The sequence below is a fragment of the Microtus oregoni genome, unplaced genomic scaffold, assembly GCF_018167655.1.
Source record: "Microtus oregoni isolate MIOR12 unplaced genomic scaffold, Mior012 000122F_ref0000035, whole genome shotgun sequence".
NCBI classification, from domain to species: Eukaryota; Metazoa; Chordata; class Mammalia; order Rodentia; family Cricetidae; genus Microtus; species Microtus oregoni.
In genome coordinates, this window is record NW_024544754.1 from 835,510 (window position 1) to 849,380 (window position 13,871).

Genomic DNA, 13,871 nt, shown 5'->3' on the forward strand with positions numbered 1-13,871 from the left:
CTAGAGTCTTCTTATGGGTAAGTCATTTTTACCTCCCTGGACCTCAAGTTTCCTTACCTACAAGACAGACTTGCTAGCTATCACTTATTGATGCTATACAGCCTGAGAGAATGGCAAAGCTGAATAGATTAAGACTCTTGGGTTCAAAAACATTTTGTGCCGAGTTCTCTTTGAATGTTTTTACAAGACAGCGTGAGAGGAAGATGGTGGGTGCACCATCATTCCTGATATGCCGAAAGATTGTTTCCATCATGAGACTGCAGATGGAGGACATTTATTCAAGCACTTAATTGAAAATCACATGAGTGGGCTCAAGGATCTAATTCTTTTCTCTTATTTCACACTCATAGTTCATATAGGCAATTTCATATGAAAATGAAGGCTTTACTTCATTGACAATATCTTGTTAAGTTATTTAGATTCACTCTGGATTTTCCTTTGCTGTTGTCGCTAAAGCTTTTGTAGGTAGGCGTCTAATGTGTCAAGGTCAATTGTCTGCTCCTTCTTTAATAACAGCTTCACTGGTCCATGTTCTTTCAAAAGCAATTATTTCATGAGTTGCCGAACTACTTCCTTTACTTTTTGTAGTTCTTACAGAATAAAGTAATGTCTTGAAAAGGGGAGGATGTTTCCCTATTGTAGCCCATTACTTCCAAAGCACTCTTACACGACACTATTTTGTTTCTTAAACTGAATGTTTAGTTTTTGTCCTGTGCTGGCTGGATACTTCTTAATACCTCTCTTTCAACTTGAAATATAAAAATTCAATGAAATTTCTTTTTATTAAATGACCCCTGATTTTTGCTTTCACCACGGAAAACCTTTGTAGCAAGGTGACCCCAGGGCATCAAATTCCACAAAGGCACAGAGAACTTCCGTTCTCTCCAAGTGCGTGCATGGATATCACCAGTCTTCTTGATCAAACTGTACACGTGACAGGTAGGGATGTCCTGGGAAAACACAGCCACACCTGGAAGGACCCTTTCTCTCTGAAAAGTGACTACAGCGACTAATTCACAGCTACCGATCACAACAAATTCTTCACTTCACAAGGTGAGTTTCGATGATTTCTTAAAACATATTAAAAATCTGATGCACTCAGAGTGAAAAGAAAACCCAACTAGGGATTATCTTTCAGCCTATGGTCTACTCCCTTACGAGGCAGCCTTGCACCACGTCCCTCCCTCACCGTTTTCCTTTCCATATTGGCTAGGCATATGGGAGTCAAGAGTCAACTCACCTCCAGCAATGTGTCCTCCGTCTAAATACCTACCTCTGAAGGACATAGGGAAAATTGCAGAGGGTGATAATTCCGAGAGGTCAGGATGGAAATCACACTTCTAGTATACATTATGTCTGTGTACTAGAGCCGGTAACAACACAACTGGGTACCCTCTTAGTCTGTACAAGAAGCTGAGTACTTGCATGATTCTTATTAGGATGACATCTAAGGTATTTGAAGTATCTGGTATTCAGTGGGTGCTTAATAAGTGTTAGCGCTTCCGTCGTCACTATCAGTTCAAGACTTAACAGTTCTCTCACCTATTTGCTAGGGTTGTTGCTAATTTCCCAGAGATACCCACGCACATATGGCCTCTTCTGATCCCCTCTTTGGAGTGAGCATCTATGTATCAAGCAGAGATGGACCAGGCCAATCTCCCTTCACGACATCATGCTTCACCACAGCCATATTGCTCTTTAAAGCAGGTTGTCAAAGGGAGAGACTTTGTTTCATTCTCCAAAAGGAGTTGATGCAGAAGTAGAACCACCCCAGCAACTGCTCCCTGGCCTCCAAAGCTGGGGACCCCTCCTTCTCAGCTGAGTTTTCATCCATGTCCCACATAACATAGCAATCACAGTGCAAAGTTTCTAGAAACTTCTTCTATTGGGATTGCAGTGTCTTTCTCTGCCTCTCCATAGTATTCTAAGACTTTTAGTGTTTACCACGGCCTTTTGCCTGAGGAAAACTAGACTCAAACTGTCTTCCTAATCCTTCATGGATCCTGGCTCACTCCAGTGACCAAGTTCTACACATACACTGGCTTTTCTCTCATTAACAGAGAGGATTCAGCTCTAAGACCAGAACTCAGTAAGAGCCCCGCAAGCCTCAGAGGCCGGGGCCCGGGCATCTGCACAGAAACAGAAGCACCAACACCCTAAAAACCAGGCCTCAAAAATGTCTATTCTTCAGATTTCCTACTCCCTGCACTGCTTTCGCTTTAGTGCACTTTCAGTGACTCCAGCAGTGCTGAAAGGACCAGCAGCTTGTAGCTTGGATTTTCCACTTGCTGGCAAATATGAGAGGCTCAAGAGAGAATCAAAGCCAATAGCTCCCCAAAGAACCATTAAAGCCACCACCTACAAGGCCCCCTCCTCGATAAATGTGGCGTACTAAAAAGAACCTTATGTAGGAGCTCAGACACCTGGGATCTCGTCCTCTTGTGGTCGCTAACTTGCTCGTCATGTAAACTAAGCTGTTGTTAGTATAAATGCGTTTGAAAGTTCCTTCTAATCCAACCCTTTATGGGCTGTAAAGAGTCTTTTATCTCAAGGGCTGTGGTTCTTAACCTTTATTGGGTTGCAGTCCCATTTGAAATCCAGTAGAATGTTATGAACCATCTGCTCAGAAAAGGCATTACCCTCATGGAATTGTATATGTCATCTTGGGGGCATCATGGAGTTCCAGAATCCACAGGCACTTGGCTAAGAATTAGTTTTGTTTGCTTGTAAGATTTGCTTGTTTGCTTTTTCTTCACGAAATAAAAGAACATGTAAGCGAGAGGCAAATAAGAAGCAATAGCAACAATTCCTCGTACTCAAAGTCAATCTTAGCCATTTTTCCTAACACTTGGCCCTCCCCGTTTTGTTTTGTTTTGTTTTGTACAAAGACGTTTTCTGCTTTGTTTTATTTGTTGATTGCTGGAAAGGAAGCTATTAGGTGAAAGTAGGCAAAAGGAAAATCCAGACAGCCTAGGCTTTGACATGCAACACATGCTTAGCACTGTGAAGGACACTGTGTGGGAATGATCCACGCGGCCTGGCCCCACTGGACATCATTAACATGTCATGGTACCAGAGTGCCAATCTGGTACTAGTTAGTGTCCATATTCTCAGAAAGAGACATGACACAATTCTCCAATATTCAACAAACAGCCCTAGTCCCTTCCAAATAAGGTAAACAATGGCCCCAACTCCGGTAGCCTTTAGATCAGGGTGAGGCCTCCAAGATCAGTCTTTAGCCCTGAATCAGTCAGAGTCCAGTGACCTTTGAAGAGACAAGTTCAGAGAAGAGTGGAAAGCTGGGCTCCCCTCTTCAGTACAGGTCAGTGGGTATTTTCACGTCAGTAGAGCTTGGAGCTTAAGAGAATCCTGCCATCCAGTGTCCTTGGAGCTGCTCACAACAGACATTCTGGGGAGATGAAGAGAGAATACAAAGGAGAAACAAACACATGTCTCAGACATGTGCTCCCTATTTTATAGCTTCCCAGACACTGAGGGTTCGAGGCCGGAAATGAGCTGCTCTTCAGCACCAAATAGCTCACATGGGTTTGAAGTAGACCCTTCCCCAACCTGGAAAGGGTCCCTCGAGGCCAAGTCCTTTCAAACCTAAAATGAAAAGAAAAAAAAAATAGGGAGTTAGGTAAGCCTGGGTGAATATTTAACAGGTGTTAGGAAGGGGGGGGGTGTCTCTCTAGTTTCTTACCCTAACTAGTACCTAGTCTGGAAAAGGGACTTTGTACTTTAGACTCCAAACAGCAGGTCAAGGCTGCTCTAAATAGGACTAGAGACTGTCTTTGACCCCACCTCCAATTCCCTAAAACAATCTACCAACAGGGGAAGCAAAATTCTGATACTAAAACTTCTGAGCCTGCCGCTCCGTTCTCCTCCCTTGCATCTTAATCATTGCCTTTGCGCTCCTTTCGGTATCTCCAAACTTCCTTTGCCCAGGCCTTCATTCTTAAGGCTGATAAGACGCAGCTTATCTATCGCTAGGCCATGGAGGACTGGCAGTGACAGGAAAACACAGAAGGCTAAGGAGCACATGGCAAGCCAAACTCCAGATACTTGGACCTCATTAATGTTCACATTGGTTCATGTCATGCCAGAGATCTGATAACCAAGCAATCAAAGTCTTACGCAGAGAAAGACATTTCCCTGACCCCCAAGCCTCCTGTGACCTTAGCAAGTCACTTATCCCCTCTGAACTTAAGTGCCTTTGTTTGTTGAGTTGGAACACATAGTATCCTCCTTCTTTCTGGCATGGGATGTGGATCAAATGAGATCTTGGATATGAAAGTTTTGCACACTCAAATGAACATAAAGGACCACAGAGGATGGTTCAGGTGGAAAGAACTGAAGTAGTTACTTGGTCTCAAGGAATGAAGTCCCACTATAGACACATTGACATTTGTCTAAATATCAAAGAGGAAGTCACTGGCATCCTTAGAGACTCGAACAATAGCGGAGGCAGGCAGGTCCATCGTCTCATTTTACAAACAGAAACTGAGATTTGGAAAAGGAAACATGCTTGGCCAAAATATCCAGCCTGGGATTTCTAATGAATTCAGCTGAAAAGCAATCTTACAGTAATATAGTGGAGGGGGAAATGGCAGGGAAAGAAAACTGCAAATCATATGAAACCGCACAAATAAAGTATGTAATTTTAGGGGAGCAAACTGAGACATGGAGTAAGGTCCTACTTTCTGGACTTGTGTGATATTCTAGTCTTCAAAGTCCTAGCCATGAAAAGGGCTTATTTGAACGTTTTGTCATGAAGGGTAGAAACAACATACCTGTGGCCTCAGCTCTCATCTCCAGGAAGTTTTCCTTGAGAGCTGTGGGCAAAAGAAAGAGAGCTCAATGAAGCCCTTGACGTCAGGACTGAAAAGGTTAATGGTAAACAAGTCACTTGGTTAGGGGGAAATTATTCTGCTCAGATCTATTACTGCATTTGGTTCCATTCTTCTAGGTTGGGAAGGTTTAGAGAACCCACTATTCTAGACACGAAGCCATCTTTCAGGAGCTAAAACAATTTTTTGAGTAGTAGACTATGGGAACTAGACACAAGACAGAAGCTGACCCAAGACCACAGTTCACATCGCATGATTATCACTGCTGGTTAGAAGGACAAGAAGGCAGGGGTCAGTACCGTGTAAAACAAAGTCCTCCTTGGTCTTACAAAAACCACACAAGCTCTGGTCAGCCTGCTGATCAGCCCTAAATTCGCCTTCCATACTCAGCTGAGAACTGGGAGAAAGAGACAACCATAGAAAAGAAATCTCCTAACAATATAGCCAGAGCATCCCACATAACAGCTGGTTCCCCCAGCTACAGCCACAGCCTTCTACTTTTCTCTCATCTCTTGAAACTACTTATAACTAGTTGCCTAAATTATCTTATTCCTATTCATGGTTTTAATTACCACCAACTATTGGGAATCTTCTTCCAAAGTGTCACTACTCATACAGTATATATGTGATGTCCCACACTAGAATTCTATAAAACACTGGTCATCCCTAGCATTTCTATTACTAAATCTGTACAGGCCCCACCCTGACAATTAGTTTGGGTTGCAGTTACTCACTGGGCATCTCTACCTGGATGTCTCACAGTGTCTTCACAGGGACTGTCTGAACCTGAGCACAGCAAATGTCTCACAAAACCTGTTTCTTTATGATTAATTGTTGTGCCATCTACCAAATTGCCCAAGTTAGACTTATCTCTCTCAGCACTTCCACAGTGCCTCCCATCTGAAAAGTCAGCAGGGTCTGCTGGAACCGAGCGCACACATCTGTCCCTGTATTCCATTCCCAAAGCAACACCTTAGGTCAGACCTTCCATCAGCTCCGGCCAGCAAGATTTGTTTCCTAATTGGTCTCCCTGCTTCCCATCTTTACCACCAGAGTGATCTTTTTACAACTCAGCCAGCTCAGAATGTGCACAACTACCTAAATATCTTCAACGGCCTGCCCCCAGCAGACTACAATACAAAGAGCAAACACCTTAACATGTCATATAAGACCTTTGCATTCTGGCTCTAATCCATTTTCCTGGTGTTCCGTTCAGCTAAGCTTTCTTCTTTTCAACCCCACATTATAGACAAAGTGGAACACTAATCACTTCTGAAGCTACATTGCCTTATGGGATATTCTCTCTTCCCTTTTCTTCCTGACAAATCTCTAATAATATTTCCTTTGAGTTTTTTTTTCTTTTTAACTGTTGAAGAGGGTAAGAGAATGAGGAACAGATGCTATCAAAATGACAGGCTACAGTCAAGCATGCAAAGGAAAAACTAAAAGCAGCAAGGCAAGATGATCGAAGAGGTAGGCAACAATGACCATATAAGGGATTAGCCACGTGACTGGGAACGTCTTGCTCAGTGGCCAGCCTGTGAATACACTACTGGTAGTGGTGGATTCAAGGTAGGAAGAATATTTTTCCTAAGCAGCTTCTGAGTAAGAACTACAGCTAGCCAAGATAGAAGGTGGGTATGTTTTAGCCTTACTTTCATTCCTTCCAAGGTGATTCTTAGGACACAGAACAGGATTAAGGCTAGGTTTTAGAAGCCCAGATAAAGAGTGGATAGAATAGCATAGGCTGAAGTGCCTGCTTTGGACAAGGCCTTCCGGTGTTGTGCTTGGTCTAAGTCTGCCCTGAGCACTGGATGACAAATCCTACCCCTTGCAAATGTCTTTCCATGCCCTCAACATCAGTTTGGCAATGGTTTTCCTACTGAAAGTTAGCCTTCACTAGAAATTCTACTAGACTTTGTTCATGCCTCTAAAATATTCCCTTCTTAATGTCTTGACAGCCTGAACTAAGATACAGATCAATCCCCAAATTTTGCTGTGTATTTCTATTTGATCAAGCCCCAGCTCATGTATTAACTCTTCAATATGCCTGATTCTTTTTGTTCATTCCAGTTTATTTCCTTCAATTTCTCTGGTGTTTATTTCTCAAAGGATTTCTTTATCCTAGGGAGGGAGGAAGTAGTGTCACTCACAGGAGGCAACTCTATTAAGAACCTCTCTTTCCCCCTCTGCCTCGGCCCACCCTGTGGAACTCAAGGCTTCAAGCATGATGTACAAATACTTTAGCACTGAGATATAATTCCCAGTTCCACTCCAAAACCTCTTCATTTTCCATCCTCTGGTAAAAGAAATAAGGGATTTAGCCTCACTTTCATCTGTTCTGGTAAAAATAAATGATAAGTTATTGTCTAAACAGAATTTGGCTGATCCCATAGCTGCCTGTGGTGACTTGCCATGTGGAATCACATCCTGGTGAATTCGATTCATGGTATTGGGAAGAGAATGTCAAACCTATCCTGGCTCCATTTTTAGGCTGGCAGCCTAAAAACATTAACTCTTGTTCTTGGCCAAGAAGCACAACTAAAAAAATTCTCAGATTAGCCACATGAATCAAACTCACAGCAAACACCTTGAAGACTAAGCAACCATTCCGCTGGATGCTTTTGTGCAAATGCTCCCAAATGCCCAGAGCTTGAACAGTTTGTACCAGCATTTGGAAAAAAAATTAAAAACAAATAGAAGGAAGGATGAACAGAAGGAGAAGAAGGAGAAAGTAAATAGGGAAGAGGGATGACAAAAGGAGGAAATAATGGATTCTCATGTACCAGTCAAAAGATCAATTTTAGTGAGTGTAGAGGAGAAGCCAGGAGTCTGGGATTTTTTTAAACAATTTTTCAAGAGATTTAGATGGATGATCAGTTTGATAATCATTTAGTCAACTACTTACTTTTGAAATGGGAGCCATACTTACTCTGAACCCATAGACAATAGAATGCTATATTCTACAAGCCTTTGTCAGCTGACCTTATACACTATGATGTCTAAGTAAGTAAAATAATAGCAACAAAAAGACCTTCATTGATGCAAGGTTTCTTTTTTTCAGCATAGCTTTGGGATGTGCGCTGGCTAGTTCTATGTCAATTTGACACAAGCTATCTGAGAGGAGGGAGCCTCAACTGAGAAAATGCCTCCATAAGATCAGGCTTTTGGCAAGTGTGCAAAACATGTTCTTATTAGTGATTGATTGGGGGTAGCAGCCATTGTGGGTACTCCTGGGTTCTATAAGAAAGCAGGCTGAGCAAGTCACATGGAGCAAGCCAGTAAGCAGCACCCCTCCATGGCCTCTGTATCAGTTCCTGCCTCCAGGCTCCTGCCCTGCTTGAGTTCCGGTCCTGACTTCCTTCAGTGATAGACTATGATGTGAAAGTGTAAACCCTTCCTTCCCCAGGCTGCTTTAGTAGTGGTGTTTCATCCCAGCAACAGTAACTCTAACTAGGACCACATGTGTGTACATACAATAGAGTACATGCACAGGTATGTCTGTGAAAGAGAACGAGAAGCAGAAGAAATGGAAAAAAATGAGTAAGAAAAGAGACAACAGAGACACAAATTAAGAAAAGCAAGAAGGATGGCATAAAGAGAACACAGGGCGAGAAGTGCAAAAAGTGGCAGAAAAACTGAGAATGGCAGAGACACGTGTAAGAACAAGCAAGAGAAAAAGACAGGACACTGATAAGAAATAGAAGCCAATCTACGATGATTTCAGGAGAAAGGTGGGAGAGGAAAAGGGAGAGAAGGACAGAGAGGAGGGGAGAAAACAAGAACTATAGAGAAACAGAAAAGGAGGAGGAAAGAGCAAAACCTGATGAGCTGCACTTGATGCATCCATGCAGTACTGCCATTTGCCCTCTCTGCTGTGTCTCTTACCTTCCAGTTTTCCGGGATGCTGTTTCAAAGAATCTGGTCCTGGATGCCACCCTGCAAATAGAAGCCAAGCAAATCTGATGAGCTACAGTGGAATACATGTGAGAAGCAAAGACCAATGGAAAGGACATGACACTCAGTACCAGACAGGTCACCAATACCAGGCCCTACCCTGGCTCGCAAAAAGCCCAGGGCAAAACTCGAATATCAGAATGAGAAATGGTTCTGAAGCCATAGGCACCCCAGGGCAAAAAAAAAAAAAGATCCTTTACTACCTATAGATCCAGAATGGTAAACTCTGAGACTCACTCAGACCTGTCTTTGGAAAAGTAAATGAAAACAGTCTTTGGTTTCAAAGTATGACTGAGGGAGCTTTGCAAACACACATTGCTAATTAGTGGAAGTTGTGGAGGCTTTGATCTTTCCCTAAGTTTTACAATTATGGAAAATAAAAGACACAAGAAAAAGAAGGGTCTGGACGTGATGTGTTAATGGTCCAGGAAGATGGTCTTAGGAGGGCATGAGGAGAGGCCAGTCAGGCTAGCTATGGCCAAGAACAGCTGGTTTCTTGGCTCTACTTTTTCCCTGGCTCCCCAACCAGAGGGCCTATTGGGTATCCTGTAAGAGGATCTTTAGAGGACCTGAGTCATTTTGGATGATTTTTTTTAAATGTACCCTTGCAAGAAAGAAAGAAAAAAGCCCCAAGCACAAGTACAATGACAAAAATTACATGCTCATTAAATTACTTGAATAACCAGTAGCAATAACACAAAATAGAAAAGATTTTTAGAGCAGAAAACTGAAAGTAATTTTTCTTCCTCCACAGACATCAGGGCAGCTAAGAACAAATGAGTCTTTATATAAGACTTTGAAAAAGTCTTCATATGTAGTGAAATAGCCCAACTTTGGATACTGAATGGAATATTCCACACAGGGATGACACTGGATAGTCTCCTAGATTATAAAGAGAATGATGTTCCAGAGTTGTCTGCTGTATACACTTAGCAACCAGAGATGGTGACCCTAAAGGCACTTCTAGTGGTCAGCACAGGCCTTAGATCAAGTTGAGGGAAAACATTGCTTACACAGATGATGGGATTTCCCCTGCATTGCCAGCCACAGTATCTGGCTTTAGTTCTGGCTTCTGTGAAACACTGGCCCGGCAAGGAGGGTCTGGGGGTCTCACTGGAGGACGGATGATTGTTTGCTTTTCTCTTGGGGGCCGAACTTTGCTGAAACAGTCAGTATCTCCTAAAAGAGAAAGCAATAACAAGGACATAAATAGTCGCCCAAATAGAACACTAAATGTCAGTCGATGACCTGGGGTTGGCTGGGTCATCTTCTCTGGTCCCCATTTCTTCTTAGCTAACAACAACTCTATTTTTGTTTTAAAATGCTTCTGGCTGATGCCCTTTAGAAAGCTTACATTCCAACCTAGACTGTACAATTTCATGTACCTTACATTTGTTACGAATTTTCTAATTCTACATTTCCTTGGCTTTACAATTCAGAGTAGCAACACATTTGTTTATAGAGATCGAAGGGACTAAGTTAGGAACTAGTATGTTTATTACAGTGCCAGCCACATCGTAGGTGATTAATGCCATAGAGTAGGTGATTGATGAGGAACTTAAATTTGATAAATTCATCCCTACTAAAATCAGATCCTGAGACTGGGGAAATGACTCAGCAGTTGAAAAGTATTTACTGCTCTTCCAAAGGACACAAACTGCATCCCTAGCACCTATGTCAGGAGGCTTAGAAAAACCTGCAACTCCAGACCCAACATTCTCTGCTGGACTCTGTGGGCAACTGTATGCACATCAACATACATATGTACATAAAATGAAAACTAAAATAAACCTCAAAAAATTCCAGGTCCTTTCAGTACTAAAGTACTCTTCTATCTCACGTTGCTATCTCCACATTTCTGGCTTACAGTTTAATTGGAAGAAATAAACAAATAGTTTTTATGAAATGGCACTGGCAGGATTATGGTAAAAACAAGTACTCACATACTGCTGGTGGCACGATAAACTGGACTAATTCTATCTAGATACCTATCAAGTATTTTGGAACAATCTGGATGTAACACAAAATTATGCATAGGTAATAAATAATTCATGCCTGTTTATCTAGTAATTCCACTTTGAAAAAACCTTACAAGAATTCATCCAAGATAAAAAATAAGAAAAACCAGCTGGCACAAAACATACATAGCAAAATATCAGCCAGAACTACAAAAGCTAACCAAACAATTTACTCTTACAAGCAACTAACACATATTGCATATAAACTGACAAGAACTTGGACAAGGTCAAGACAAAAATGTATATTGAAATAAAGTAAAAATGAATTCATAAAGCTTGGCATGGTCACTCAAGTCCCAGTGCTGAGGACTCTAAAGCAACAGGATTGACATTAGTTAGAGGCCACCTTAGTCTACATAGTAAGTTCCAGGCAAGCCTAAGCTACAGAGGGAGACTCTGTCTCAACAAGAATGAAGGAAAAAAACTCCACCAAAAAGTACTTGTGTCTCAATGAAGATGATATTAATATAGCCATATGTGTAATAATGAAGTGGATTAGATCTTGATATTTGCTTAATATTAGATCTTAATTTTCATTCTTTCTGCAAGATGCTTAAAGTAAAATTAAAAACTCAAATTCCATCTACATAATACTGCTTGCTATAGGATTTACTAAAGTTTACACAGTTTTATTTTTCTTCAAGTCCTTCTCAGTAACTCTAAAATGCACAGGATAAAGTTCAAACTTCTCAACATAATTCAAGGCCTCCTTTAAACTAGCTACAAATCATTGTTTCAGGAATAACTACCGGACATTACCTACCAAGCCTACTCTATCAAACTGGTCTCTTCACTACCCATCAAAACAAGTCTTGATTTTAGGTTATATTAGTATGCTGATTTCCCTCTGTATGCTGTGAATATCATTGTTTAATAAAGGACTGCTTTGGGCCTATAGCAGGGTAGAACTTAGATAGGCAGGGAAAACTAAACTAAATGCTGGGAGAAATGAGGCAGAGACAGAAGGATGGCATGTAACCCCACGGGAGACAGATGCCGGAACTTTAGCCGATAAGCCACAGCCACGAGGCCATACACAGATTAATAAAAATGGGTTAAATTAATATGTACGGGTTAACCAATAAGAAGCCAGAGCTAAGGGGCCAAGCAGTGATTTAAATAATATAGTTTCTGTGTGGTTATTTTGAGTCTGAGCTACAGTACGCCACAGAAAATACAGAGGTTCTAGAATTGTGAAGACCTGGATGTGTGGCTTTATTCTGCTATTTCTGCTGTGGGTTAATGCTCTTGTACACTGTAAATATTTGTCATCCATATTGGCTTAATAAAACACTGATTGACTAGTAGCCAGGCAGGAAGTATAGGTGGGGCAATCAGACTAGGAGAATTCTGGGAGGAGGAAAGGCAGAGAGTTACTAGTCAGTTACTGACTAGACACAGAGGAATCAAGATGAGAATTTCTAACTGAAAGTCACGTGGCTAACTACAGATAAGAATTGCAGGTTGATTTAAGTTGTAAGAGCTAGACAGTAATAAGCCTGAGCAATAGACCAAACAGTTTATGATTAACATTAAACCTTTGTGTGTTTATTTGAGATTGAATGGCTATGGGACTGGGTGGGACAGAAACTTACAGTTATAAACTTCCAAGCAGTGAGAACTTGGACAGTGATTTAATGTCTTTGACTATAATTTTCTCACTCAGGAAATTGGTATGTAACAATTTCATTTCATAAGGTGATTATAAAAAGTTAGATGATATACTATCCAAAACAAGCATGAATAAGTGTTAGATGATTTTTACTTCTTTCCTTCTATCGATTCCTAAGCTTGCTCACATCATAAGCACCAGATCCATTCCTTAAGAGTGTGTACAAGTAGGGAAATATAACACTAAAGCTGTTTGAAAAGGCTATATGGAGATCTATTATTTTATAAGATTCCTAAATATGTAAAATAATTTAATTGGAGTCACCATACACATTGACTAAAGCTCTTTCCAGAAGCCATAACTTACCAAATAAAAAGCCTGCTGTCAGGTGTGAGATACCTCCCCTCAATTTGTTGATCAGAAGTGTCTTTGAGATCCCAGGACAACACAGCCTATTGCAATTGCTCTTGGTTGCCCACCAAAACTTGATGGTAAGACCCTTTTGCTGAAAATACCACGTACTTTGAACACAGGATGTGGAGAAATAAAGTTAGTACTGATCAGGAAGCCTCCTGTCTGATGACTAGGTTTCATAATACCAGAAGATATATGTAGGCTGCTGGGGGGAAGTTATCAGTGGTCATACTTAGTTGTAAATCGTATACGCTAAAATAACAACTGGCCTGGAAAGATATGATCATGGTTGCAATAATGGCAGGAATGTAACAGAAGTAACCAACTACTTTCTGATTGAATTTAGGGTCTCAAGAGGAAGAAGCACATGCCTGGTACTAAGGATGGTCTCAAATCCATGGTTGAGGAGTTCACTGGGTCAAGGGGTAAAGCCTACTGCTATCAATAAATAAACATAGAATTAAACTGACCTATAATCCATTTCTCTATACACAGATTAATATAGCAGTCAGATATCATCAGAGCAGTCTATTTGTTCCATGGATAACATTTAACACAGAAACACAAGTAGTCAAAGTGCAGAGAATAGGTGTTCATGGTTTCACATTTCTTCTCAGGCTCAGAGATCATTGCAGAAGAAAGAATGGAAAGATTATAAGAGCAATGCAGTGTCTTCTGGACATTGCAAGACTATTGCACTCATATGCCCACAGCTGCTGGGGTTATATGCACAAGACCTGCATAAGATCAAGCTAGTCAACATTCCAGGATGGAGAGTGGAGGGGCATGTAAGTCCACACCTAGCTGAGGAGATGCTGACAGCTGTTAGCTACTATGGAAAGGAGAGTCAGTTTTCTTTACACTATGGCTCTTGGTAGTGCAAACACATTCTAGTGGATGGTTCCCATACTCAGGAGAACATGGGTCATACAAATCAGACTCAGTAGGTTTTTATAAAAATAAAGAGGAAACAAATTTGAAAGGGGTGAGAGGAAAGAGGGATCTAGGAGGAGGTATGGG

The 13,871-nt window shown here is 41.3% G+C and overlaps 1 protein-coding gene across 2 annotated transcripts in view; it reads right to left on the reverse strand.

Moving 5' to 3' along the window:
• Positions 1-277: 277 nt before the first annotated feature.
• Positions 278-13,871, reverse strand: part of LOC121444401 (oligophrenin-1-like) — a 365,423-nt gene continuing 351,829 nt past the window's right edge. For both annotated transcript variants that reach the window (XM_041646215.1, XM_041646216.1), the window contains 4 exons: positions 9,821-9,986; positions 8,739-8,789; positions 4,794-4,835; positions 278-3,606 (listed from right to left, as the gene is read on the reverse strand). In XM_041646215.1, coding sequence (XP_041502149.1) covers positions 4,802-4,835; positions 8,739-8,789; positions 9,821-9,986 — 251 coding nt within the window. In that variant the 3' untranslated portion in view covers positions 278-3,606; positions 4,794-4,801. The remainder of the gene's footprint in view (positions 3,607-4,793; positions 4,836-8,738; positions 8,790-9,820; positions 9,987-13,871) is intronic.